Source organism: Meriones unguiculatus, chromosome 16 (genome assembly GCF_030254825.1).
Source record: "Meriones unguiculatus strain TT.TT164.6M chromosome 16, Bangor_MerUng_6.1, whole genome shotgun sequence".
In the NCBI taxonomy this organism is placed as follows: domain Eukaryota; kingdom Metazoa; phylum Chordata; class Mammalia; order Rodentia; family Muridae; genus Meriones; species Meriones unguiculatus.
The window spans coordinates 4,122,857-4,147,770 of NC_083363.1; the positions used below are offsets into that span (position 1 = coordinate 4,122,857).

General features: G+C 57.2%; 2 protein-coding genes across 9 annotated transcripts in view; one reads left to right on the forward strand and one right to left on the reverse strand.

Annotated features, from left to right (window-relative positions):
• Anks1a (ankyrin repeat and sterile alpha motif domain containing 1A) overlaps positions 1–9,210 on the forward strand; it is a 154,979-nt gene extending 145,769 nt beyond the window's left edge. For 4 of the 8 annotated variants that reach the window (XM_021630113.2, XM_021630119.2, XM_060369160.1 and 1 more), the window contains 7 exons: positions 354–479; positions 738–809; positions 1,132–1,218; positions 4,314–4,451; positions 4,910–5,080; positions 5,343–5,441; positions 5,841–9,210. In XM_021630113.2, the coding sequence (XP_021485788.1) occupies positions 354–479; positions 738–809; positions 1,132–1,218; positions 4,314–4,451; positions 4,910–5,080; positions 5,343–5,441; positions 5,841–5,960 (813 nt within the window). In that variant the 3' untranslated portion in view covers positions 5,961–9,210. The remainder of the gene's footprint in view (positions 1–353; positions 480–737; positions 810–1,131; positions 1,219–4,313; positions 4,452–4,909; positions 5,081–5,342; positions 5,442–5,840) is intronic. The other 4 variants (XM_021630103.2, XM_021630107.2, XM_021630096.2 and 1 more) reach the window with 3 other exon arrangements.
• Positions 9,211–16,068: 6,858 nt separating this feature from the next.
• Positions 16,069–23,949, reverse strand: Tcp11 (t-complex 11). The gene is made up of 9 exons (XM_021630269.2): positions 23,802–23,949; positions 21,726–21,798; positions 20,303–20,423; positions 19,619–19,839; positions 18,820–18,956; positions 18,284–18,492; positions 17,998–18,179; positions 16,946–17,109; positions 16,069–16,454 (listed from the first exon to the last, which is right to left on the reverse strand). The coding sequence occupies exons 1-9, from the start codon at positions 23,911–23,913 to the stop codon at positions 16,225–16,227; spliced, it is 1,449 nt and encodes a 482-aa protein (XP_021485944.1). The 5' UTR covers positions 23,914–23,949; the 3' UTR covers positions 16,069–16,224.
• Between the last annotated feature and the right edge of the window lie 965 nt (positions 23,950–24,914).

Below are 24,914 nucleotides of genomic sequence, written 5' to 3' on the forward strand. Positions count from 1 at the left end.
AAAGGGTCCATTAAAAATGCATCCTTTGCCAAGGACCTGAGGAAACCCAGGACTTGCTCCGTGGCTTCAGCCTATGCTCTTATGCGGAATGGTACCCGCAGCTGTGTTCCCCACACACTGCTATGTCCATGCGCCTGTCTCGGATGCCAGAGCTCTTCCTGGCACCTCCCTTGGTACTCTGAGAGCGCCTCCCTTGGCCCCGGTGCTGCCCAGGTACCCATTTGCCCTGCCCTCCTCACCTGGCTCCTGCCCTTGCTGGGGTCACTGGCTTCCCTGCTCTTTGGATAGACCCACACTGAGTTGTGAGCTCCCCTGGAGCAGGCGATCAGTGTCCACCTGTGTGTGTTCTACAGGAGGAGCCCAGCGAGACCAAGCTGACCCTCCGTCCGCCCAGCCTGGCTGCCCCCTATGCTCCTGTGCAGAGCTGGCAGCACCAGCCAGAAAAGCTCATCTTTGAATCCTGTGGCTATGAGGCCAATGTGAGTCACTCCTGCCCTCCCAGGTGGCCAGCCTCCCCGACCCCTCCTCTCCTGGGCCTCTGCAGTCCCTCTGACGGTTCACAAGGCGGGCCCCAGAACACACAGGCCAACCTCCACTGTGCTGAGTGGGGAAGGACACTGGCCTGAGAGTGTCTCAGGGGCTGTCCTTCAGGGCAGGAGAAAAGGTGGTCCCACGTTGGCTAGGTCATCCTCTATGACAGCACGTGTCCCTAAACTCACCCCCTTCCCCCTCCACAGTATCTGGGCTCCATGCTGATCAGAGATCTGCGAGGGACAGAATCCACCCAAGATGCCTGTGCCAAAATGCGGGTAAGGTGGCTGGAGGGACGGCTCAGCAGTTAGCAGCACTGGCTGCCCTCCCAGAGGACCGGGCTCAGTTCTCGCCACCCACTGTGGCAGCTCACAGCCAGCTGTTAGCTCCAGCTCGGGAGAAGCTGATGCCCTCCGTTTGCCTCCATGGATCCCTGGCAGGCACACGCTGTGCTGACACGCACTCAGCAAAACCATATACATACAACGTGGAAATAACGGGAGCCTATGGGGAGGTGGCAGGTGGCCCACCACACCGGGGAGGAGCGGGAAGGGCTGCAAGCCCAGAGCCACATTCTCAGCCCACCCCATGCCTCTACAGAAGTCTACGGAGCACATGAAGAAGGTCCCCACCATCATCCTGTCCATCACCTACAAAGGCGTCAAGTTCATCGACGCCTCCAACAAGGTACGCCGCTCAGGAGGACTGTAGGCAGGTGCATTAGACCCTGTGTCCCCTCTGACCAGACACCTGAGAGAAAACAGCCCAACAGATTCCAAAGGGTCAGACCGGGCTCGCTTGCCTCCACGTTTGCGCCTGGGATGAGGTGCTAGCGGCAGAGGCCGTTCCCCTCATGCTGCTCAAGTAGCGGGGGTGGGAGTTGGAGTGGGGGGCAGGCGCAAATCTCTAGCACATCCTAAAATAGCCAGGACGGACCTTCAGTACAGGGTCCTCTTCGGGGCGGGGCACCTCGCTTCTTAACCATAGCATTCTGCTCCCAGGCCCAAACGGCTCACGGCCATCTAATAACGAAAACGCACCCTCAGATCCCCGCAGGCCTAGCACTTTCCAGAACACGTTCAGAGTTTCCTCTGAGGTTCCATGCTAATGGGTTTTTAAAAGAGATTTATTTATTCATGTGTTTTATGCTTTTGAGTGCTCTGTCTCCACGCACTCCAGAAGAAGGAAGCAGATACCATTACAGATGGTTGTGAGCCACCATGAGGTTTGCTGGGGAACAAACTAGGGACCTCTGGAGGAACAGTCAAGTGCTCTTAACCCCAAAGCAAATGGTTTTTTTTGCTTTGTTTTGATTTGTTTTTGTTTTAGACAGGGTCTCACTATGTAGCCCTAGTTGGCTAAGAACTCACTATATAAACCAGGCTGCCTTCAAACGCACAGAGATCTACCTGCCCCTGCCTCCCAAGGGCTGGGATTAAAAGCCACCATGGCCAGCTTCAAAGCAAACGGTTAACTGTGAGCCCTGTAAACATCAGAAATCAGGCTGAGAGATGGCTCAGCAGTTAAGAGCACTGGCTGCTCTTCCAGAGGCCCCAGGTTCAGTTCCCAGCACCCACACGGCAGCTTGCACCTATCCACAACTCCACCTATCTATAGTTCCAGAGGACCCAACACCCTCACAGATACACATGCAGGCAAAACACCTGAAATAAAAATAAGTGAAAACATTTCAAAGAAATTCGCAATCAGGGCTGAAGAGTGAGTAAGAGCACTGGCTCTTCCCCCAGAGGGTCCAGGTTTCATTTTAGCATCCACATGGTGGCACAACACCTGTCTGTAACTCCAGTGCCAGGGAAATCTGCCCTGGTCCTGGCTTCTGCAGGTGCCAGGCGCTCAGATGGTCCACAGACATACATACAGGCTAAACTCCCATACACATCATTTTTTTTAAATTTTATTAATAAAAATCAGAAACTCAGTTATAGCGCCTGAGATAATAAAGACACAGAATAAATATTTTCACTCTAAAAGGAGGAAACAAAATAGCCTGGAAAGATGAGACCAAAGTGAACCAGAGCCCAACAAGGTAAGCAGTGCCCGCAGCATGTCAGGCGTCTGGGCATATGGACGGCACTGTGAGCCCCAGCGGGCTTGGGAAGCCGCTCTGTCACAGCTCCTTGATCCTAGCTGACTCTGGCCGCTGCTCCCAGCCTTGCTTGGGAAACACCCACAGTGCCTGTGGCCCCAGGTTCCTGAGCCTCCATTGCTTTCACCTTCATGGCCTTTCATTTTCCTCTGGAAGACTTTCCGGAGCCCCTGACACAGCGCGCCGCTCGGGCCCAGGCCTTCCATTAGCTGGAATGCAGGCCTCCAAGGCCCTGGATCTTTACATTCTTCGTGCCAACAAAACTGACCTCACATAGGTGGTACCAAGTGTGCCGTCTAGCTAAAAGAGTGGTCCTCTTGGACCATGGCGTGGAAGGCGTGAGTGCTTGGATGGCTAAGCGTGGTCAAATGAGTCCTGGGGAGACACCTCCCTCAGTGACGTATGCAGGCAGAGCACTCTGGAGGCTGGTTCTTTTCGAGCAAGAGGCTGCCCGAATAGATTACTCTAACATATTCTTGAGGTTGCCGTGGTCGGGGTCTGCCCAGTGCCTGAACTATCTCCAAAGTCATTTTTCTATTATTCTAGTACATAGCATTTGACTCCTTTCTAATGCCACTACTGTCTTCAGAAACCATGTCATCCTTGGCCCAGCTTCATCAGGCTTTTCTGACCAAACTGCACGTTCTTCACATCTTCTGCCTCAGTTATTGTTCCCAACCGTCCCTGTTAACTGGACTGAAACAGCTATAGCCTTCCTCCTTCCTACCTGCTGGGCATCCTCGCAGCCTGCTCCGCCTGGGTTCATCCGCCTGTCATCTGTACCCTCAGCCTAGTGGCAGGGATGGGGTGTAGTCAAGTTCTTGGTCACAGTGTCACCTGAATGGCCGGGTCCCCAGTAGACACCGCCTTCCCAGCAGACCCTCCTAAGCACCATCTCTCCAGAATTTCCCATCCAGCTCTGCTGGTAGCATCCTTATCTTTCTCTATCCCACATCTCCAAGTTCCTCCACAAACATCTTTGCAGAGGTGTGTGAAAGCCGCCAGTCAGGCTGATCAACGCAGGGTTACGCTTTACAGTCTCAGAAGCGTCAGTGTTCAGTCCTCTCACTTTGTGCCTAAGTCACAGAGGCGGGAGCGCACGTCAGAGGCGGCGTGCTTGTGGTGGACAGGAAACAGTGCAGAGGGGCCAGGATCCGGTGTGAACCACTTCCTCGGCCTGTGCCCGCCACCCAAAGTTCCCAGCACCTTCCCAAGTATCAGCACAAGCTGGGCACGAGCGTCTGGTACATGAGTGTCTGAAGCACTTCCTGTCCAAAGGGCAGCAGTGGGTGGAGCCCACCTCACTGCCAGCTTCCTGGGACTCTGCCTCCCCGTTCGCCAGTCCCAGCACCTCACCTGCTCACGGGTCCCCGTCCTGGAATCCAACTGTTGCCCCAACTGTAGCGACAGCCGCTCTTCTCTTCCTTGGCACTGGCCTTAGTGGTGTCTTTAGTGACCCACAGTCTAGGGTCCACCCGAGAGCCACCTCCCGCCCTCCTGTGGGGGGTAGGCAAAGCATGCATTTGCCTGAGTGAGCAGGCTCAGACACAGTCCTCAGTCCTTCTGAGGGAAAAAGTGGGCTTGATCTGGAGTTGCGGGCTGGTGAAACGCTAGGGCGGTAACCCTAGAGGCATGCCTGAGGGAACCAGGCTCTAGAAGAGGTTCTTCCTGGCAGAACGTCATTGCTGAGCATGAGATCCGGAACATCTCCTGCGCCGCGCAGGACCCGGAGGACCTGTGCACCTTTGCCTACATCACCAAGGACCTGCAGACCAGCCACCACTATTGCCATGTCTTCAGCACTGTGGATGTGGTGAGTGTCCCTGAGCGGGCAGCGTCCGGGGCAGTCCTCACAGCCGTAGGCAGCAGCCCGGGGGAAGCGCCCTAGGCTGGGGTATTACCCACACCGGGTTTCCCCTCGGTGGACAGGTCCCCTCGGCTGCCCACTAACCCCCCGTCCAGGCTCCCCAAGCTGCTGCGGTCAGTGGACTCTGGCCTGGTCGCCTTGCTCCTTCCCAGCCAGCAGCAGGTGTCCAGCTCCCGGGGGCTTCCTCCACACAGCAGCTGCAGGAGGGCCTCACAGCCCCGGCCCGAGGCCTCTCCTTTCCCCATCCGGGGCAGCACTGAAGATGGCGTGGGGTTAACCAGCCCACTCCTCAGCCGGGGCTCACACGCGGCCTTAGCTCACCGCGCTGCAAGGTTCCTGCCCCCAGTGAGGAGGGCGGGTCTGCAGGCAGCCGCACTGCTAGCGGGCACTCTGCTTCTTCCCAGAACCTGACCTACGAGATCATCCTGACCCTGGGGCAGGCGTTTGAGGTGGCCTACCAGCTGGCCCTCCAGGCCCAGAAATCCAGAACCATGGCGGCCTCTGCAGCTTCCATGATTGAGACAAAAGCTTCCAAACCGGTGCCTAAGCCTCGGGTCGGCACGAAGAAATCCACAGTACGTGGCCTCTCATCTACAAGGCACCCCAGGGCTTGGGTGGAGCTGGGCACATCCAGCGTCTTCCCCTCCTTGGCAACTGCCCCAGGAAAGCAGCTCGCCTCCTCTAGCTCCCTCCCCTCCGTCCTGGGCTGCTTCTGGCCAGAGAGGACAGTGTCCTCCCCTGTCAGGCCCAGCCCAGGGTGAGGTCATCGTGGGGCTGCTGTGCATGGCTGCAGCAAGCGCCCAGTGACGCCCCCGTGTCTGTCTGCTCTGCGCCCAGGTGCCGCTGCCCCCCGACACTCGCTGTTGTCACTGTCACGCCTGCACCACCCACCGCCCTTCCTACCTACCGCTGCCGTCTGTTAGTCCTGGAGTCAAGGTCTTCTGCCTCCCGCTGCCTTGTGTCAGGCTCCCTGGAGCCCCTGAGCCGCCTCATGCTCTGCCTGTGTGACACTCTTCTTCCTTTCACGCCCTCCCTCTGTGCTCTGCCCTTTGTCTTTGTCATGTGTCCTCTGCAAAGGTCTGGGACAAGTGCTGTCATTTTGCCCCAAGCTGAGGGCTGGGCTGCTGACCATTTACCTCCTTCCTGCCTACCATGGCCATACTGAGGCTTAGAGCGGAAGCTCTAGTGGGGCAGGCTTCCTTTAGCTGAGTAGTCCCCAAGGAACTGCTGAGAACTGTCCTGGGGGTGTCCTCAGGTGCTTCGTGGAGGGGCAGGTACGCCAGGCCCGGGTAAAGGGCCCACTTTGACTCCTAACCCTCTCTCCTTCTTCGGCAGCTGGAACCACCGGATACGGACCTGGAGGCCCCATCCCACGCCAGTGTTTCCTGGATTGTGGACCCAAAGCCAGACTCCAAACGGAGCCTCAGCACCAAGTATGAGACCACTATCTTCTAAACAGCCACCCCAGCTCCACTACCCCCACTGTGCCTTTGCCACCTGAGCGCTGTGCTGTCTCACCTCTCCTCCCAGCTGCAGCCGCCAAGGCCCCGCCTCCATGGGACCCGCCCTCCTGGCAGCGGCTCTAGACCCTCCTCCACTCCCAGCTCCTGCTTTACCACCCAACACTGTGAACCCTCCCCTTGGGCTGAGGACAGCCGGGGGTGAGGACTTGCCTTTGAGGGGGGCCTCATAGGCACCAGAGGGACTCTGAGGCTCCCAGAGCCTCTGAACCAGGCACTGTGAGGGCAGGGGCGGGTACCTCCAGCGGCAGCTCCCTCCAAGGTTGCTCTCCTCTCCTGTCCTGACCCAACCACCACTGTGATCGCCCCGTGCCAGGATGCCCTGTGCACAGCTGCTCTCCGGGGCTGGTTTCTCTCCTGGTCAGACCCAGTGATCTGGCTTCACCAGGGACAGACGTTCCGTAAGGCAGAGCTTGGTACCAGCTATACCCCTGAGCACATGTCGGCTCTGATAGCAGGAGCTGTGGCCCTGCTCCTGAGGGACCTGTGTGTGCGTGGGCCTGGTTCTGGAGTCCAGCTCACTGAGGCGTGTGCGCCGCCTTCCTTCTCAGAGCAGAGCTGCCCTCGGACAGGGCAGAGACTGGGCCGCCTGTGTGGCTTCCGGAGTGCTCTCGTGCTTCCTCTGGTGGGGGGGACCTGAGACAGCCATGGTCCAGGCATCCTCCGCCGCCCAGCAGCTAGCCCCCTGGAGCTGAGTCTCGGAGGAAATCCACGTGTCCTGGTGTGGGGAGAGGGGTGTAGCCGGCAGGAGACAGAAGCAGTGGGCCCCGAGGCCGTGGCGCAGACAGTACAGCGCCCAAGCTGCACGCCAGGGCTGGCCCTTCGGCTGCCGGCCTTTCCTTGTGCCTTCCTGAGCAGATGGGCCGGGAGTAGCATGGGCTGTAGGCTGCAGAGGCTCAGGGGAGGCAGGGACCTCTGTTCTGCTCTCTGTGTCCTTTCCGTTTCCCCCACCTTGCGCAGGGCCCTTGGTTAACTCTTTCCTCCCCCATGTTTGCTTCTGCCAAGCTGAGCCACTGAGGAGCCACACTGTGCTGCGGAAACATAGAAGGGGGAGCACAGGCTCCCGGCCCAGCACCGACAGCCTCACCTGCAGCTCTGAAGACCCAGGCCCAGCCCCGCCATAGAAGCTCCTTTCAGCCGCTTGGCCAGGGCCTGCCACCGCCCGCAGAACAAACCCTGCCCTGGAGGCGGCGACGCCAGGCATCTAGCCAAGGAGACCGAAACCCTGGACGGCCCAAGAAGTGGCCTGTCTGGGACACACGTTTTTAATAGGAGAAATAACCTTTTTTATAAATTTTTAACACCAGGCTCCAGCCAGTTGGTAAAGCTGCCAATCTTTAAACAAGACAGGAACTGAGACTGGCCGGAAACCCTCACGCAGCCTCTGCCTTCAGAACAGGCTCTCCGCCTGGCCAGAGACAAGAGGACGCGGCCTGTGGGTGGCTTAGGACAGAGTCGAGGCTTCATTGTCTGCTGAGGTAGTGATGTTTGGGCCAAAGCAGAAGTCTCTGGGATTCCAAACAGGGATGAGCAAGTAGTTTCTGGTGCGGGAAGCTCCTTGGTACTCAGCTGTCTCTGTGCTGCCAACAAGCTGCCCCGGCCCGTCAGCAGGGAAGGGTGACTTTGTTTGGGGGCATTAACGGGAATGTCAGCGAAGAGTGCAGCTTTCCAGAGTGGGACTTGATGGGCCTCGCTCTGCTTCTCCTTGACTGTTGTATCCTCCATTGCTGACGGGACACATCTGTTGCAGATGTGGAAGAGGCTAGCCAGGCAGCAACCTTGCTTCCCCACTGTGGTATGAGGACAGGCTGGTCCTCCTTAGCTCCTCTGCTGTGCTTTTTCAAGTGACTTGGGTGGTGGCATCCTCCTGGGCTTAAGGGGCAATGAAGGGGACTGCTGGGGCGTGGGGGATGGGGGACCAAGGCCGGCCAGCCATTCACCAGCCTTTCTAGAATAGGGAACAAAGAGAAAGAGAAGCGCTCGCCCGAGGGTACGTTGGCAAGCTTCAGGCTTTCACTCTGGACCTGGGACAGGTGGCCAGGCCTGAGCAGAGGCTGTGAGCTGCGGTTCTGGCACCTCCACCCTGCAGCTGCTCAGAGTGGAAGGCAGGGTTCACCTCTGCTAGACCTGTGGGCTTCCTGCCTGCTGAAGTGCCGGGCTCAGCTCCTCCCTGAGATGGAGCCAGGGTGTCCCACTGCTAGGTACCTAGGTTCCGGCGATGGGTAGTGCTTCCTTTCCTGCCTTGTGCACTCAGCCTGGAAAGCTGCCCTCAGCTCCCGCCTTTCACGGATCCAGAGAGACCCCCGGTTCCTGGATCAGAGGTGAGCTCAGGGCTCTGCGGTGGGCACAGGGACGGTGTAGACACTACGATGAGCTGACGCTGCATTTTGCTCTAAAATCACAGGCAGGCGCTTCCCCTTGACGCTGCTATGTCTTATTTATTCAGGGTGATTTCTAGCAGAGAGTCTTGGCTTGTCTGCTCTGGGTCTCTTTCAAGATTGGCTTCTGAATTTTCAAGGAATTCCTCTCCTTCTCTTCCTCCTCTCCTCCTCCTCCTCCTCCTCCTCCTCCTCCGGTAGGCCTCTCCCTTTCAGGACAGGTGCCAAGTGGAAGGGTCTTGCCTTTGGCGCTTGTGTGAATGTTGACCTGTGACAACCAAGGCTGTGCCTGAACTGTGAAGGAGCCACTCCGATGGGAGTGTTAAGATGTGCCCAGTGCCCTCACCCCAGTGGCCGCAGGCTCCCCACTCCTGCAGGCCTGTGTCCCAGCAGGGTCCTTCGGCCTCTGCCTCGGAGGTTGCTGTCGGGAGTTCTCGTGAAGCCTTGGGCTTGAGTACTCACAACTCGAGCGATCAAGACGTTTCACAGCTTGTGAGGCGTCCAGACCTGCACTGCAGGTCACAGGAGTTGTTGCTCACGGCGGACAGTGGGACTGGACTCCAAGAAAAATGTTATTTAATCTTTGTTCCCATATTTTGATACTTGAATGACTTCCCCTTTTGTTTTACTGTACATAAAATTGTTAATCTGTCTGATTTTGTTTGAATTATAAACACCTTGTGGCACCAAACTCGACAAGCTGCGCAGCAGTGCAGGCTGACCTCTGCAGAGCGGGCATCCGGGCGCCCAGCTTCGTGTGCAGCTTAGGACAGACTAAGCTAATAAAGGAGAGCGGTGGAGACCAGCCGTAGCTCTGCAGTGTCTCACTGGGAAAGCTGCTTTTCTGGTGTTCAGTGTGGACACGGCTAAGTGCCGCTCAAGTCAGGGGCACGTGTCCTCTGCTCGGCTTGCGTGGCGGTTTGGGAACCTCCTGGCCAGCATACTTCAGCAGGGAGATGCCAAGGTCAGACAGTCAACCCTGTTTGAAGCAGGTTCCTGGGGACGTGCCTGAACATGCATGGCCGCCCATCGGCGGCTCTTCACACCTTGCGCGGGTCTCACCCACACATGTCCACTGATCACGTCCATAACAGAGCGTGGGGTCCAGAGCCGAGAGCACAGCTCCCGCAGTTGCCTTGGGTTGCCCGTGCGCAGCTCCCTGCCCAAAGCCTCTGCGGCAGGGTCTTGCTAGAGCAGCCCCTCCAAGAGCGCTGCAGACTCCAGACACATTGCCTCGTGCTCAGCTGTATATAAACCAGACATCTCTGCGCAGCAGAGTGAAGCCATTCATAAAAACAAACAACTGGAATTAATGTTTGTTCAGCATGCCACAGAGGGTGACCTGGTAATAGCCGTCACCAGTGGCCGGGAACATCTGTTTCCCTTTCTAGTACACCCTAACCCCAGCACAGATTAACAGTTAGGAACCCCAGTTAACCCACAGAGCCTAGCTAAAGCCACGCTAGATCAGCACCAGGGAAGAGCCAGCCTTGACGGCAAGACGGTCCCTCTACTTGAGCCAAGTGCCACCGGGAAGCCCGGCTCTCCCCTTGCAGCCACACACCTCAGGTCAGCCGAGGGGGGAGCCTGGATTTCTGCCCAGCGTGGCTGTGAGGATGCCACGCCACCTTCTCTGGCAGAGTAGTGGCCAACAGTGACAGCCCGCACCAGAAGAGCAGAGGCCGGCCAGCCCTGTGGTGGGGCACAAGCCTGTAGTCAGCTGTCAGGAGCCAAGGGCAGCCGGAGCAGTTCAGAGCGGCTGTAGGCCAGCCAGGGGGACTGTTTCAGAAAGGAAGGTGACTACTAAAACAAATGCCTGAACCACAAATCCCCCTACCCTGGAAGTCCTTGCCAAGATACCAGTGCAGCATAAGCCCTGAAGATCTTTCCCGAGGCCAGCAAGAGAAGGGGAGGGGGAGGGCAGAGACCTTGCCAACATGGGAGAAACAACTTGAGTGACATGTGACCTGTCTTCAGCCCCTACAGCTGGACACGGTGGCACATGTCTTAGAACCCCACAACGTAGGAAGCTGAGGCAGGAGCGCTATCATGAGATCGAGAACACTTCTGGACTAGAGTCCACCGGTGGGAGGGGGAGAGGGAGTTGACAAACCAGAAGCCTACCTCAGCGAAAACTCAATAATCTTCAAGAATGAACAAGAATCTGGGCATTTGGAGGTGAAAGAGAATGAAGAAACTGTCACCAGACATTGACCCTACAAAGCTGGAGGGGAACTTAGCCAAACAGAAACCTTGGCACAGGGGGAAGGTCAGACGCAGAAACAGAAGCAGGCTTTAACGCAGGGCTTTGGCTCTGCCTGGATGGGGACGCAGCCGTCACGGTGACAAAGGGACTTCAGGGGAAGCGTTAGGAGATAAGGTTCCTGTTAGTTGAGCTGGTAGGTGATGACTGTGACACGTTATATGCAAACTCTAGACTACTGAAAAAGAAAGCAACAGCAGACCTGCGCTCCTGCAGCCCCTTTGTTGACCAGGCAGCTGCTGTCAGGACAAAATGCCTGAGGAGGATTTGGGCTTAGTTCCCTAAGAAATCCCGCTACCCTGGCTGCCGGTGCCACCGCTCCAGGTGAAAGCGTGCCAAACGGCAGGGTTGCTTGTTTCACGGCAGCCAGGAGCAAAAGAGGGCAGAGGGCAAGGCCCAGAACAAGGCGTGGTCCCGCCGTCTGCCTCCTACAGCCGGGGCCTCACCTACGTAGACATTGCCAGTCCCTCCCGTGAAAGCCTCAAATGACTCATTTCTCGGGGTCCAATCTGGATGACTTGATCAGACCCAACACGAGAGCCTGTTGGGAAACGATCCACATGGAACCATCATATTAAACATCGGTGTTTTCAATTGCCAGGTGAGTCTCCAGCCAGGGGTAAACACACATGCAATCCCAGCACTAGGGAGGCAGAAGCAGGAGATTCCCCGGTTTAAAGTCTCAAGTCATTGCCAGCTCCATACCCAGTCTGAGACCAGCCCGGGCGAGTCCCAAATAAATTAAAGATACAGCGTACTGACAGTGTTTTGAAACACCAGAGAGAGTGAGTAAGAGGGGGAATACAAGATTGGCAGAGTAGATTGTAAGATCAGACCAGAGGGCCTGGAGGGGTGGCTTGGTGGTCAAGAGTGCCGGCTGCTGTTACACAGACCCAGGTTCAGTTCCTGGCACCCCCGCGGCAGCTCACAGCCTCCCGTCTGCTCCAGCTCCGGGGATCCAGCACTCCCTCTGGATGGCGGTACTGTGTCCACAGGGCAGTTACACGCAGGCCAACACTCACAGGAAGAAGTCTTGGCCGAGATGATGTGACCCCAGGCCGGGAGTGTGGCTGGATGGAGGGCGCTTGCTCCGCTCGCACAGGCCGGGGTTTGCTTTCCTGCACCCCAGATGAGCAGGATGCGTGCATGGAGCAACCGTATGTCCCCAAGGGACCCGTGTCAGGTGACATTTGAGGCACGCTCAGAGTTGAAAGACTCGGGGAGAGCTGGCTAAGACGGCGGTGGATGGGAACTCTCGCCAAGGCTGACAACCGAGTTCAGCCCCAGCAACCCGAAGGCTGGGAGGACAGACGAGCTGCTGCAGGTGGCCCTTCCACCTTCACGGGAAACCACGCGCACACATACGCGCGCACACACTAAAGGTAAAACATGTAAGGAAAGGAAAGAGCTGCTGAAGCAGACTTGAGAACAAATCAAGACAAAAGGTCAGGACATGAAGATGGTGGCAGTGTTAAGGGTGACTGACAGGCTGGAATGAAACCTGACTGGGGAGGGAGGCGGCCCTACACCGCAGTCTCTCCACCTTCCCTGTGCACACGAGTGCGCACGCACACGCGCACGCACACACACAATCCTTCCACCAAGATAAAAGACCAGAAACCACCTAGGCCCCCGGGAAGAGCCCTCACCACAAACTGGCCCTGCCGCCCTCCATCCATGCCTTCCCTCCATCCATGCCTTCCCTACCTCCAGTTCAGCCAGGAATAAGTGTACCTTGTCTGTGGCGTTTGGGACAAACAGGAAGGGAGGGCTCTAGCTGGCTTTCTATGCTATTTGTACTGCCTCGGGCTACCACAACTGAATTGAATTTGGATTTTCTCCTGCATGTGTGTGTGTTCCCACATGTATGAATGCCATGTGTGTGCATGTGCCTGCAGAGGCCAAAAGGCGGCTTTGGGTCTCCTGGAGCTGGGGTCACAGGTGGTTGTGAGCCGCCCAGCGACACGGGTGCTGGGAAGCAAACTCAGGTCCTCTGAAGAACAGCAAGCACACGTGACTGCTGAGCTACCTCTCCAGCCCCTGAAAACATTCTTAAAGTGTATGCGGGGGGTGCCTACACATGTGTTTGTGCGCGTGTGCATGCCTTGGGCCTGCAGCAGCCACACGAAGGCATCGGGTCCTTCAAAGTGGAGCTGAGAAGGTTGTGAGCAAACATGGCCGCAGGCAGTCCAGGCCGCTGAGCCCTCTCCACCTCCCTTCTTCAGTTATGCTAAACAGACTTTTGTCACTCCCTGAGCAATGCAGTACAGCCATTTACAGGACATTTATGCCGTGGTAGGCCACTGTACAGAATCCCCAACAACTGTTGGAACGAGCATGAAGGAAGCGTGTAGGCTCTATGCCGTCCATTTCATGTATGGACTTGTGCAAACATGGATTTTGTCGTCTGCAAGGGATCCCTGGAATCTCCTATCAAAACGACAGGATGACAAGCCGGGCGAGGTGGTGCACGCTTTTAACCCCAGCGCTCGGGAGGTAGAGACTAGCAGAGCTCTGTGAGTGTGAGGCCAGCCTGGTTTACAGAGAGAGTTCCAGGACAGCCAGGGCTACACGGAGAAACCCTTCCCAAAATAATAATAATAAAACAAAAATTTGAAGGACAACTCTACACTATAGACTTCCACATGCCTTTATCAGCCTGATCCAAGTCGGCAGGACACGGGCAGGGCACCGCAGACTTCGAGACTGCCAGCTACCGGCTCCCCTGGCATGAGCCAACACTCCAGCCCGCGAGAGCAGCGTGCATTGTCTCCAGTGCCCGTGAAGCACACACCGAGAGCGGATCCGGGGCCACCAAGCAAGCCTCTACGCGCTCAGATGAAAGCTGCACAGAATGTGTTCAGCACAGCGGCATCAAGAGCGGGATGGCAGGGCAGACGGTGAGGTGCCAGCGCAGAGGAAGGGGAGTCTCCCGAGAGGGAGAGAGAGGGTTGCAGCGCTAACTACACAACAGGCCAGGAGGGGTCAGTCTTCCAGCACAGATACGCCCAAAGCAAGCCGTGAGGGAGCAGTCCGCAAGGGCAGGGGAACCAACACCGGAAATCCTAGAGTCAGCGGCACACGCCAGAGCGGTCGTCCAGAAAGTTCAATTACATGATCAAAACCTGTGGCACGGCCGAGGAGAGGGGCCCGCGATGCTGCAGGCAGCTCTTTGCCAACAGCCCCAGTCCTCCCACAGAATGTGGTGGAGCCAGCCAGGTGCATAGCCACGGACCCCCTCCCCCCCCCCACAAGGGCATGCCGAAACGACTTAAGGCCTCTCGCTGGCACGACAAGCGGGCACCAAGCCATTCACCACGGCCCTTTGGAGAGCATTATTCAAGTCCTCGTAATCACAGTATTAGAAATAAACGGGCTAAAGCGCCAGCAGCCCTCTAAGGGAGAACTCCCCCCCCCCCCGCCCGCACTTACTATGCACGATTCTTGCACAGGTGTGCAGACCAGCGACCCAAAGCTGGGCAAACCGCGCTGGTCACAAATCAAGGAACGCCCCACCGGCCAGCCTGGAGGAGGCGTTTTCTCAGCCCTCTTCCCAGATGGCTCTAGTTCCATCAAGCTGATGTAAAACTAGGCAGCACTCAGACGCAGCAGTGAAAAACTGGAAGGCCACAGGGTGGCGGAGGCGCACACCTTCGAGCCCAGCCTCAGCAGGCGGGGATCTCTGCGAGTCCCAGGCCAGCCTGCTCTACAGTCAGTCCAGGACCGTCAAGGTAGAGAAATCCCGCCTTGAAAAACGGAAACAACAACAACAAAAAAAACAAAAACCCAAAACCAAACCAAACACAAAAAAACCAAGCAACAAAAAAACCATCTTGTGAAAGAAGCCAATCAAAAACCTACATACAGGGCTGGAGAGATGGCTCAGTGGTTAAAAACACTGGCTGTTCTTCCAAAGGTCCTGAGTTCAGTTCCCAGCAACCACCTATAGTGAGATCTGGCGCCCTCTGCTGGTGTGCAGGTGTACATGCAGACAGAAAAGTGTATACATAATAAATCTTTTTTTAAACCCCCTCGCTGCTTTGCTTCTCTATATAAACATCATTTATATAATATATATAAGGTCTGGAGCAGTGGCTCAGTGATGATTAGGATCATTTACTGCTCTTGCAGAGGACCTGAGCTCGGTTCCCAGCACTTACATGGAGGCTCACAACCACCACCAACTCCACTTCTGGAGAGCCACCACCCTCCTCTGGCCTCTGGGGGCACTGCATGAGCTTGGTACACATCCATCACCCACACACATAAAATCTTTAAAAGATGTTTATCTAGAATAGAAATCCCAGGGACAGAGGCTGAGGAGCAGTGGCCTGGTTTAAAGGGAGGACCAGGTGGCTGGTTCCTGATGTTGGGGGTTTTGTTTTTCTTGTTATTGTTTGTGGATTTATTTATTACTTATACACTTTTCTGCCTGCATGTGTGCCTGCACACCAGCAGAGGGCACCAGATCACATCATAGATGGTTGTGAGCCACTGCGTGGGTGCTTTGGAAGAGCAGCCAGTGCTTTCGCCCTGTAAAGACAGGGTTCCCGCTTCCTCCACGCGGAAGGACGAGAGAAACACATTTCAGAAATTCCACTGTTGTGGGTTACTGCAGACTTCAATTGCGAAACGCGGCAAAACCGTCCCCCGTAAGCCCAGCATCTGTACCAGGGGTCCCTCGGCTCTCCCAGCAGTGAGGCTTCCCAGATGTGCACTTCTGGAAGCCGAGAGGAGGAAGTGCAACTGGGGCCGCAGCAGCCTGTCTGTCTGGGGGTGCCATTTCCCCGGCTCTCTGTACAGCTGAGAGAGAGTGAGTGAGGCTGTGCAGTGACAAGATTGAGGACCGTGAGTGGCCTGTGCCCAGACCCTTTGTTGACCCTACTGTCACAAGCTAACGAGGCTGCGGGTTAGGAACACGCCCCGGGCCAACGCAAATCAAAGAGCACCTCACGCTGCCCCCGAATTGTGTCGCCCTCAGCTCCTTCCGGCCCCTGGGAAGGGGCCAGTGTTCTCCTTGGTGCCTTGAAGACACGCAAGTCACTGTCTGCAGAAGGACCAGATCTGACCGGGACAACTTCCTCACCAAACCGGTTGTGACAGGCGTGTGAGCCCAGGACACAACCGCCCCAGGCTGACCGAGAGAGAGAAGACACGAAGAGTGTCACGTGTCACGCGGAGCGGAGCGGATTCTATGCTTAGTGATGAGGCCGCAGAAGAACTGACTGGACGCGGGATGGGAGCATGCATGGCAGATCTGAATGTCCCGCCCCAACCCTAGACAACCTGAGGCAGTGAGAGCAGGGTCTTGGCCGTCTGTGCACACTGGGGGTGGGGGCGGCGGCGGCCTGAGGGAAGCCCGCGCCTGCTGCCTCGCGGGAAGAATGGCTGGCTGCTTGCAGTTCTGCAGTTTTATTAGGGAGCGGGTTTGGGCCAGTTGGTGTTGACACACTTGATCCGCACAGCCCCTCCGTGCTGGCTGCAGGGGCCAGAGGGAACTCACTGCTCTGGGGCTCACGGGTGCCATGACTTTAGGAAGGCTCCGGGCCGATGCGCCGTCAGAGAGAGCCCACTCTCGTCAGAGACTGGGCCGGGGAGACGAGGGTTTTCAAGATGTCGTTGTAGTAAGGGCCGAACACCTGCTGATTGTGACTTGTCAGGCTGACGAACTTCTGGCCCAGCTCGGCCAGCTCTGGCTCGATGGGGGTGAGGCCTGCAGGAAGGTCCAAGAGGGATCGCTGCATGCCGAGAAGCAAGCAGCACTTGAGGAACAAGTGGATCCGCTGATCTGAGCAGGAAGAGGAGGAGAGGATGAGTCCGGTGGACAGGGCGGCTGGGTCCTGCCAGGGTGGTTCTCCCACGGGCGAGGGGACCCCCGAGTCCTTCGGGGACAGCTGTCTAGTTCTCACGAGTGCTGGGTTTACTGCGCCTCTAAGTACTCAAGACTGTTTCATATCAGGCTGTGGCTCATGCCTGTAATCCCGGCACCCAAGAGGCAGAGGCAGGGGGAGCACCGCGAGTACGGCCAGCCTGAGGTACATGTGGTGTTCCAGGCCAACCTGGGCTACAGTGCTAGACCTAGGATTTGACGGTAAGGAACTCTTCAACTGATCCTTCAGTGGCTTAAAGCAGGCAATAATTGGCCATGTTCCAACATGGGGTCTGTGCTGCTATCTGAACTCCCCCGGCTGCTTCCTGCTGGGGGGTGGGTGTGGATGCCACAGAGAGACTCCTCAGTACTGAGTCACCTGACCAGGTAACTGTGCTGGGCACACTCACCAATGACGGTGCGAACACAGTTTTCCTTGTTGGCAATGTTCTGGAGCTGTCCAATCAGAGACTCTGTGTTGTCGCTGCTCAGATCAGTGAGGCCCATATTCTTGAGACTCTGGTGGATTTCCTGGGTCACCTGATCACTCACAGTCTCCATCACCTCCTCGGGCCTAGACCACAACAGAGGTTAAGCTAGCACCCAGTAGGACAACAGAAGTCAGCGGGCACCCAGTAGGCCGCCTCTGCAGAAGCACAGAAGCCAGGAAGCCTCAGGCAAGAGGTCAAGGTCGTGGGGAACCCTCTAGTCCCACCCAAGCCACACACACACACACACACACGCACGCACACAGGCACGCACGCCCAAATGTTCTGCTTCTGTGTCCTCTGTCAACATCAGGTCCAGCTCAGCACTGGGCGCCATCACCCACCCAGCAGCCCAGGCAGCTCGAGAGCTCACACAACACCTTTCTAGAAAGTTCTCCTTTTTCCCCTTTGGGTCGTAAGCCCCCTATCACCACAGAAATAAACTGGACCCGTGGATAGGCCTAGAGGCCCTCTCACTGGGCCTTGTGGTGAACCAGAAATCCACGACCTGCCAGTATCCCGCTGCTTTGCACCATCTGCTCTGCGGGTGCCCACACGCACGCAGGGCAGAGGTGGGGGTGACAGCACTCTTCCTCAGTGGCTCGCTGCCTCCCTTCTCACTGAACCTGGAACTCGCCAGCTGACCAGGCTAGCTGGCCCAACACCCCAACAAGTGCCTCAGCCACAGACCAACACATGCACCCCTATGTCTGGCTTGGAACTGTCCATCTGGAGATGCAGAGTTTCTTCCAGCCCTAGCTGGCCTTGAACCCACAGCAGTCTGTAGGTTTCCGCCTCCTGAGTGCTGGGTTAAAGCCTGCTACCAGAGCCAGCTCCCGCCGGGCTTTTTCCAGGCGTGTTGGGGATACAGGCAGGTCCTCAGGGTTGCTGGGCAAAGCGCCAAGCCTTAGCAGCTAGGCCAGTCCCCTCCCCTTCCTTCCTTCTAATCCTGTAGCAGAGACTCCGCAGCTCACCTGGAGTTGAAGTCTTCCAACAGGGTCTTAGTTATTCGTTTCAGTTTATCCACAAACTGGGGTGAGCCAAACAGAACACTGCCAGAGAAGCTACTGGCCACCAGCAAGACGGAGGCCAGGATGGTTAGCTGCTGACGCTGCGACTCCAGCTCCTGCAGCCGCGTTCTGTCCATCTGCAGGGTCTAAGGATGCAGGCCGGGGGGGGGGGGGGCGAGGGGAGCGTCAGGGCATGGCTGGCAGAAGGCCGGGACCACAAACAAGGAAATGTCCCCCGCCCCGCCCCTACCTCAGGGAACTCTTCATCCTCAGGGTCCCAGAAGAGTAGGTTCAGGAAGCCCTGGGACAGCACCATCGCCGGGCTGAGGGGCTCTGGGGCAGCCATTTCCGCGGGAGACGGGCCGGCCGAGTTGGAGGTGTCCTCGGGGCAGCTTGGGGGAGGGCTGGTGAGCTCGGCGGCTGCCTGGCTCAGCCACTTAGTGGTGTGATCCAGGAGGGCTGCGGCGGGAGGGGCGGAAGCGGCTCACTCCCGGGGCCAGCACTGCTGGTGAGCGTGGTGGAGCCGAGGCTGGAGCATTGCTGTGAGTTCGGGGCTAGCCTGGACTACACAGTGAGTTTCAGAATAGCCGAGGCTAAAGAGTGAGACTCCATCTCAGAACACTAAACTGAATCACTCAGTTCAAACGTTAAGAAGTGTCTGTTCCTGGTTGGTGGGTTTGCCTCCTCCCCTCCCCCTGTAAAGAAGCCACCTTCTTCCTGGAGAGGCAGGGGCCCTCCCTCGGTGGGGGGGGGCACGCGAGGCCGCCTCCATCAGCCCGTACATACTAGGCTCTTTGTTGAGCTGCTCCTGGAACTGGGCCCGCTCAAACTGGATGGAGTGCTCCTGCAGCTGGGGCTGGAGGCTCTGGATAGTGTAGTTCACCATGTCCATCTTCATGAGGCCCAGGACTTGGAAGATCCCCCTAACGCAGGAGAGAACCACCCCAGGAGGAGGCTGAGGCACGGGCTCCCGGACACCTGGACGGAGCTTCTTACCGCCTGGTCCCGTCTCCCACGCTCAGAAGGACTTGCCGGCAAGACCAAGGCCCACCGTGGGCGGGTGGCCCCCAGGAAAAGGCCGCGTCCCTCCCATCACGCCCTCTCTGCTGGCAGCTGGGTGGGGCATTTTGCACCAGGAAAGGCCCACCACTGGGTGGGCGAGAGAGAAGGGCTGTGAGTTCAGGCCCCACAAGGGCTACAGGGCAAGAGCAGCCCGTGAGCAGAAGCAGGGTTCTAAGCGATGCTACTCTCCATTCGGGCGAAGAGGTAGGGGTGTGTGTGTGTGTGTTTGTGTGTGTGTTTTAACTTGCTGAATGTGCTTCCTAAACTCCACACATCATAAGACAGGAGACCTGCCACTGTCCCCTGGTGCGAGAACCGAAAGCAGAGAAAGGTTGGGGACCTTAGAATTCTGTCTACCGTAGTGTCTTATACAGATGGTCCCATCAGGCTAGGGACGACCCAAAGGTCCTTTTTGGAAAAGTGAAAACCCACAGGCCAGAGAGGAGCAGGAAGACTCAGGACAAAGGCCTCCCGTCCCAGCCCAGAGCCCGGGGCGGGCTAGGGGACTGTCCCCCAGCCACACCTCAGCAGCCGGACGGGGTCTGCGATGGTCTCAAGTTTCTGCACGGCTTCGTCGCGGACCGGCGCGCAGAGCAGCACCATCATGTTGAGGATGTACTTGGAGAGGTAGGAGACATTCAGGTCGCCGAGGTCCGCCTGCTGCTGCAGGTAGTCCATGTCCAGCGCTTCTTCGATCTCACTCCTGAGGCGGTTCTGGCGCGGCAGCAGCAGGGACAGCAGGATCTGCGGCAGAAGAGATCCCCAATCCTTTACACACAGCCCAGTCTGTTTAGGACCGAGGGGGCCTGCTGAGTATTGTCCTTGCTTGGCGGTGGGTGACAAATCGGTCAGTGTGAGGTAAAGAGATTAATGGAACCCAGGACTCCGCCAAGCACACGGGGACATCGAGGAGAGCTGGGGACGAGGCTCAGCAATCAAGTGCTCGCACCGGCCTAGGGCTGCAGTGCCCTCTTCTGGCCTGCCGGACATTGCCTGCACATGGTGCCCAGACACACACACAGGTGAAACCCCACACCCGTAAACTGAAATTCTTTTAGTTATTTATATTTTTGTGGCTTTTCCAGACAGGGTTTTGATGTGTGGCCCTAGCTGTCCCGAAATGCAGCCTGGGCCGTGCCGCCACCAAATCACAGATGTGGCTTCCTCTGCCTCCCAAGCCTTCCTCCTCCAGGTGGAGGCGGCTTACCTCCTTGATCTCCTTCAGAAGGTCAAGAGAACAGCTGAAGTCGGGGGGCACGGCTGACAGTTGCTCTTTCAGATGCTCCCAGAAGTCGCAGGGCATCGCATCCTTTCCCTTGGTTTCCAGGCTGCGACAGGGCCAAAGGCAGAGAACTCACTGCATGAGGAACCATTCCGGGCCCAGAGTCTAAGGCCCAGAGAAACCACCACCGCTGGGCTGACTCGGCGAGGCTCCCTCGGGAACAGAAGCAAGCCTGAGGTGGCGGGGAGTCTGTCCTCACAGGCGTGACCTGCCGGCTGTGCTCACATGCCGATGCACTGAGCCACTGGCTTAGTCATTATTTTCTTTCACTCACAAGATCCAGGAAAACATTTTCCTTTTTTTTTTTTTTTTTTGACAACACTTGAATGTAGCAGATGCCTCCAAACCAGTCAGCCTTAAAATAAGTGGGCTCAGCTAAGTGTGATGGCATCCCAACCCTCAGGAGGCAGGGGCAGGGGGATCTCTGTGAGTTTGAGGCCAACCTGGTCTACACAGCAGGTTCCAGGTCAGTCAGGGCTGCGCACACACACACACATACAAGCTATTTCAAGAAAGTTACTTCCCGCACCCCCTCTTCCTCACATGTTTTTATCCTAGCGTTAGCATTCTCCAGTCATGGTTACATTTAGTTATCATTCCTTGTTAGGCCTTAAAAAATTAAAAGCCAGGCATGGTGGTGCACCCGCTTTAATTCCAGAACTCAGGGAGGCCGAGGCAGGTGGATCACTATTAGAGGCTAGCCTGGTCTAGAAAGCAAGAACAGGACTCCCAAGGCTACACAGAGAAACCCTGTCTCAAAAAACAAACAAACAAACAAAACAAAACAAGGAGATTCAATGTAGAAAGGAGAATCTTTTCAACAAATGCTGGGAGAACAGCTATGTAGCCTCACGGAGAGAATTGAACCTAAAACAGTAAGGTGGCCAAAAGGCATCCCGCGTTTCCACTGTGAAATTTAAGTCAGTGTAGCTAGCCTCAAAGACATTAATAACCAAAATAGGAACCAATATATTCCACACACTTTGCCAAGGAGACACACACTTGGGCTGGGTTTTCTTTGCTCGAGACGGGGTCTCCCTGACTGACCCTCTACTCACTGTGTAGACCAGGCCGGGCTCCAGCTCACAGAGCCACCCGCCTCTGCCTCCCAAGCACTGGGACCACAGGTGCGTGCCATCACACACAGCTGAGTGCACTTTTAAGAACACCTGTGTACTGGGGAGGGGCACAGGTGGGTCTGAGGGCTGAAATTCGGATTGCCGGGCCCAGCAGCTGGCGTCTTTGCCCACTGAGTCATCTCTCCTAGCATCCCTCGGTGCTAAATAACGGTGTTCGGAAGCCAGACAGAGCAGGCATAGAACAAACAGAGTAGGCGTAAAAGCCATACCTGCAGGAGGATGATATCTTCTCTTCTGAGTAGCCCTCAAGCTTGGAAACATCATGCCCCCTTTCCATCAGACCTGCAAACGGAAGACCTCTGGTGGGCCGCAGCCAACCCACACAAGGCTGACCCCCACAGTCCGCTCCCCCATGCCAGCCACGGGCAGACAGGAAATGCTCGGAGGAGTCCAACACGGGGAAGGCTCAAGTTAGCTCAGGAAAGTGTGAAATGATGGCTGAAAGATAAAGTTGTCTTAGGGGAAAAAAAGATCACAAAGCTACAAAGCAACAACTTGTGGCTTCTCAAAAATAATAATAACAATTAACTAAGCACTTGTTTATTGAGCAGTCTGGGGCCCCCACAAAAGGGAGGGGGCCCCCTACAGGTAACACACGGGCATTCATGTGGAAATAGCCAAAGCTATTTGGTTTTCTAAGTAGCTCCCAGATTTCAGGGTTTCACAGACTGGTAAAATTTCCAAGGAACATTTAAGATTAAAGATCCCAAGTTGCAGAGTCTTTGTGTTGCCAAGCGTGGACAAGAAAAAGTTCTACTCTAAGACCGTCCAAACCTAGGCCTGTGAAAGTGAAGCCAGGTTGCGGTGGGGGATGCAGAAAGCTGGCCATCCTACTTTTGAAAGTGTGTCTTTTAAAATAACTAATACCGAAGGCCGGAGGGCAGTTTGGTGGGGTCAGCTCCCCACCTTTCCATGGGAGGGTGGAGAGGGTAGGTGCCAAGCTGTCCCACAGGCCTGGAAAGGTAGAAGTTTCCTATAGTAGAAAGATTTACAGATGCCTGGAAGACAGCACAGAGGAGAGCCCTCTCTCTTAGAAGGAAACATGACGGAGTTTTTAAAGTCACGACCGTAGCCTTCAGACAATTAGGAAGCACACAGAGATTAACGGCGCAGCCAGTCTCCGATTCTCCCTTTCAACAAATCCAAAATATTTCCAGAGTACAAAGGGTGACTGTGGGCATCACAGGAAACCCAGAGGCCTTGCCTGGGTTATCAAAAGGTAAAACTAGGGTCAGGAGGGACGGCCCAGCGGTTCAGCCACTCGCTGCCCTTTGCCAAGAACTAACGATCCCATGCCTGGCACCCACATGGTGGCTCACCAGCCTCTCTAACTCCAGTCCCTCTTCCGGCCCTCAGCAAACCCAGTGTGCAAAAACACCCGCTCACGCTTAAAAATCTTTTTATAAAAACGAGGTGAACCGACGCTGACCTCTTCAGTTTTGCAGCCCTGCTGCAAATGGCGAAATGGCGGGCACGCCGCCATCAAACACGTGAACAGACTTAGCTCATCACAACTAAATGAGAGAGGTAAGGTAAAAGCCACTTCCAGGCGGCGCTGAGCTCGAGGGCGCCCTGAAACGAAACAGCCAGAGACCACCGGAAGCGCACCTGCCAGCCAGGGCCCGGGAAGGCTCAGAGTAGACAGAGTAAAACAGAGAAAAACAGAATTCTTAAAAATCCAGCTGGGGGGGGGGGGGGGTGGCAAAGAAAACTGCAAGACAACAAAGCGAACTTCCAGAAAATTTCAAAAGGGATTTGGTCGTGCACTCGGCTATTTTACCTGTGGTCTTAAACTACCACCGTGAGGGCTGTTTCTGGAGCAGCAGCAGCAGCAGCAGCAGCCAGCCCCGACCCTTAGGGACACCCCTCGCCCGGGCTCCCAGTTAGATGACCAAACCCCAGACACCTGCGGCTCATTTGCAGTCATTTTGTTAGCCAGCAGCGCCCCCGCGTGGCCACGGGAGAGACTGGCTGGAGAGCGTGCCGGGCCGCCCAGGGCAGCGCGGGAGCATCTGAGCCCAGGGTGGCGGCCCGGCTCGGGGGGACCCGGCCTCGGGCACACGCGCAGCCCGTGCGAGCTCAGGGCCCGGGGAGGCGGCCGGAAACGGCGCCCCGGAGGAGGGCATGCGCTGGGGCGCGGGGCTCGGGGCGCCGGGGCGCTCCGCCGGCCGAGCGCGCGCGTCCGCGCTCAGGGCTAACGGGGACCCGGGGCCGGCTGGGTGCAGCCGGTGTCTCCGGGGACTCTGGGGCGAGGGCGGCCGAGGTCAGGCGACAGTTGAACCTACGCGATCGGTGGCCCTGGCCGCTGCTCGGGTCCTCGCGGGTGTGTCCCGTGCGGGAGGCGCCCTCCGCCTCGCCGCCCTCCTTCCGGGCCGCCCTCTCCTTCACGTCTGGCATCTTGGTGGTGGTGGTGTCCGGGTGGGCCAGACGCTCCTCAGGGACCACGGCTGCTGCAGCGGGAAACGGAGGCTTCAGAGGCCGCCATCCTCCCCCGCCCCCGCGCGCCCTGACCCTCCCCCCCTCCGTCCTCACCGCTCCCCTTGCCTCTCCCCCTCCCCTTGTCTCTCCCTCCCCTTGTCTCTCCCTTTTCCCCTCTCCCCGCTTCCTCTCACCTCCTCTTCTCCCCCTTCACCTTTTCACCCCCTCACCTCCTCTTACCCTCTCCCTTCCCCCTTCTCCATCTCCCCTTCTCTCCCCTCCATCCTTTTTTTCCTCTCGTCTTCCCCTTCCTCCCCCACTTCTCCCCCCCCCCCGCCGTCCCATCTTCCCTCTCCTTCCCTCCCCTCCTCCTTTCTTCATTTCCCTTTTCCCTTCCCGTTCCCTCTTCCCTCCCCTGCCCTTCCCTTTATCCCTTTTTCCTCCTATCTTCCCTTCCCCTCTCTCATCACTTCCCCTCCCTCCCCTCTCCTCTTTCTCCCTCCCCGTCCCCTCTCCTTCTCTCCCTCCCCTTTCTCCTCCCCCTCTCTCCTCTCTTTCTCTCCCCTTCCCTCCTCCTGGTCCCATCTTCCCTCTCCCCTTTCCTTCCCTCCCTCTCCCCCACCCCTTTCTCCCACCGTCCTCCTCCTCCTCCTCCTCCTTCTCCTCCTCCTCCTCCTCCTCCTCCTCTCACCTTCCTTTCCCATCCCTTCTCCCTCCATGTCCCGTCTCCCCTCGGTTCACCACCTCCTCCCGCGGGCCCGCCCGCTCTAGCTTGGTTCTGTGGCACGGGGCGAGTGGGCAACGGGCTCAACCACCTAGGAAGGCAGGGGCGGGGGCGCCGGCGGCGGGGACGGCGGGGCCGGGTAGCTGGGCAGAGCCACTGAGCCCCACGTTGGGCCGTCACGCACCCCGAGGCCGGGGCAGGAGTGGGAGCGCCCTCGATTGGGAAACAAACCGCTTTGGTGTCCTGGCAACGGCCC

Coding starts and splice junctions, on each gene's coding strand:
- Tcp11 (XM_021630269.2), bottom strand. CDS start 23,913: ATGCCAGACGTGAAGGAGAGGGCGGCCCGGAAGGAGGGCGGCGAGGCG. Junction 21,799..23,801: donor CGGCCAGGGCCACCGATCGC/GTAGGTTCAACT, acceptor TTCCGTTTGCAG/GTCTGATGGAAAGGGGGCAT. Junction 18,180..18,283: donor AGGATGAAGAGTTCCCTGAG/GTAGGGGCGGGG, acceptor CTGCATCCTTAG/ACCCTGCAGATGGACAGAAC.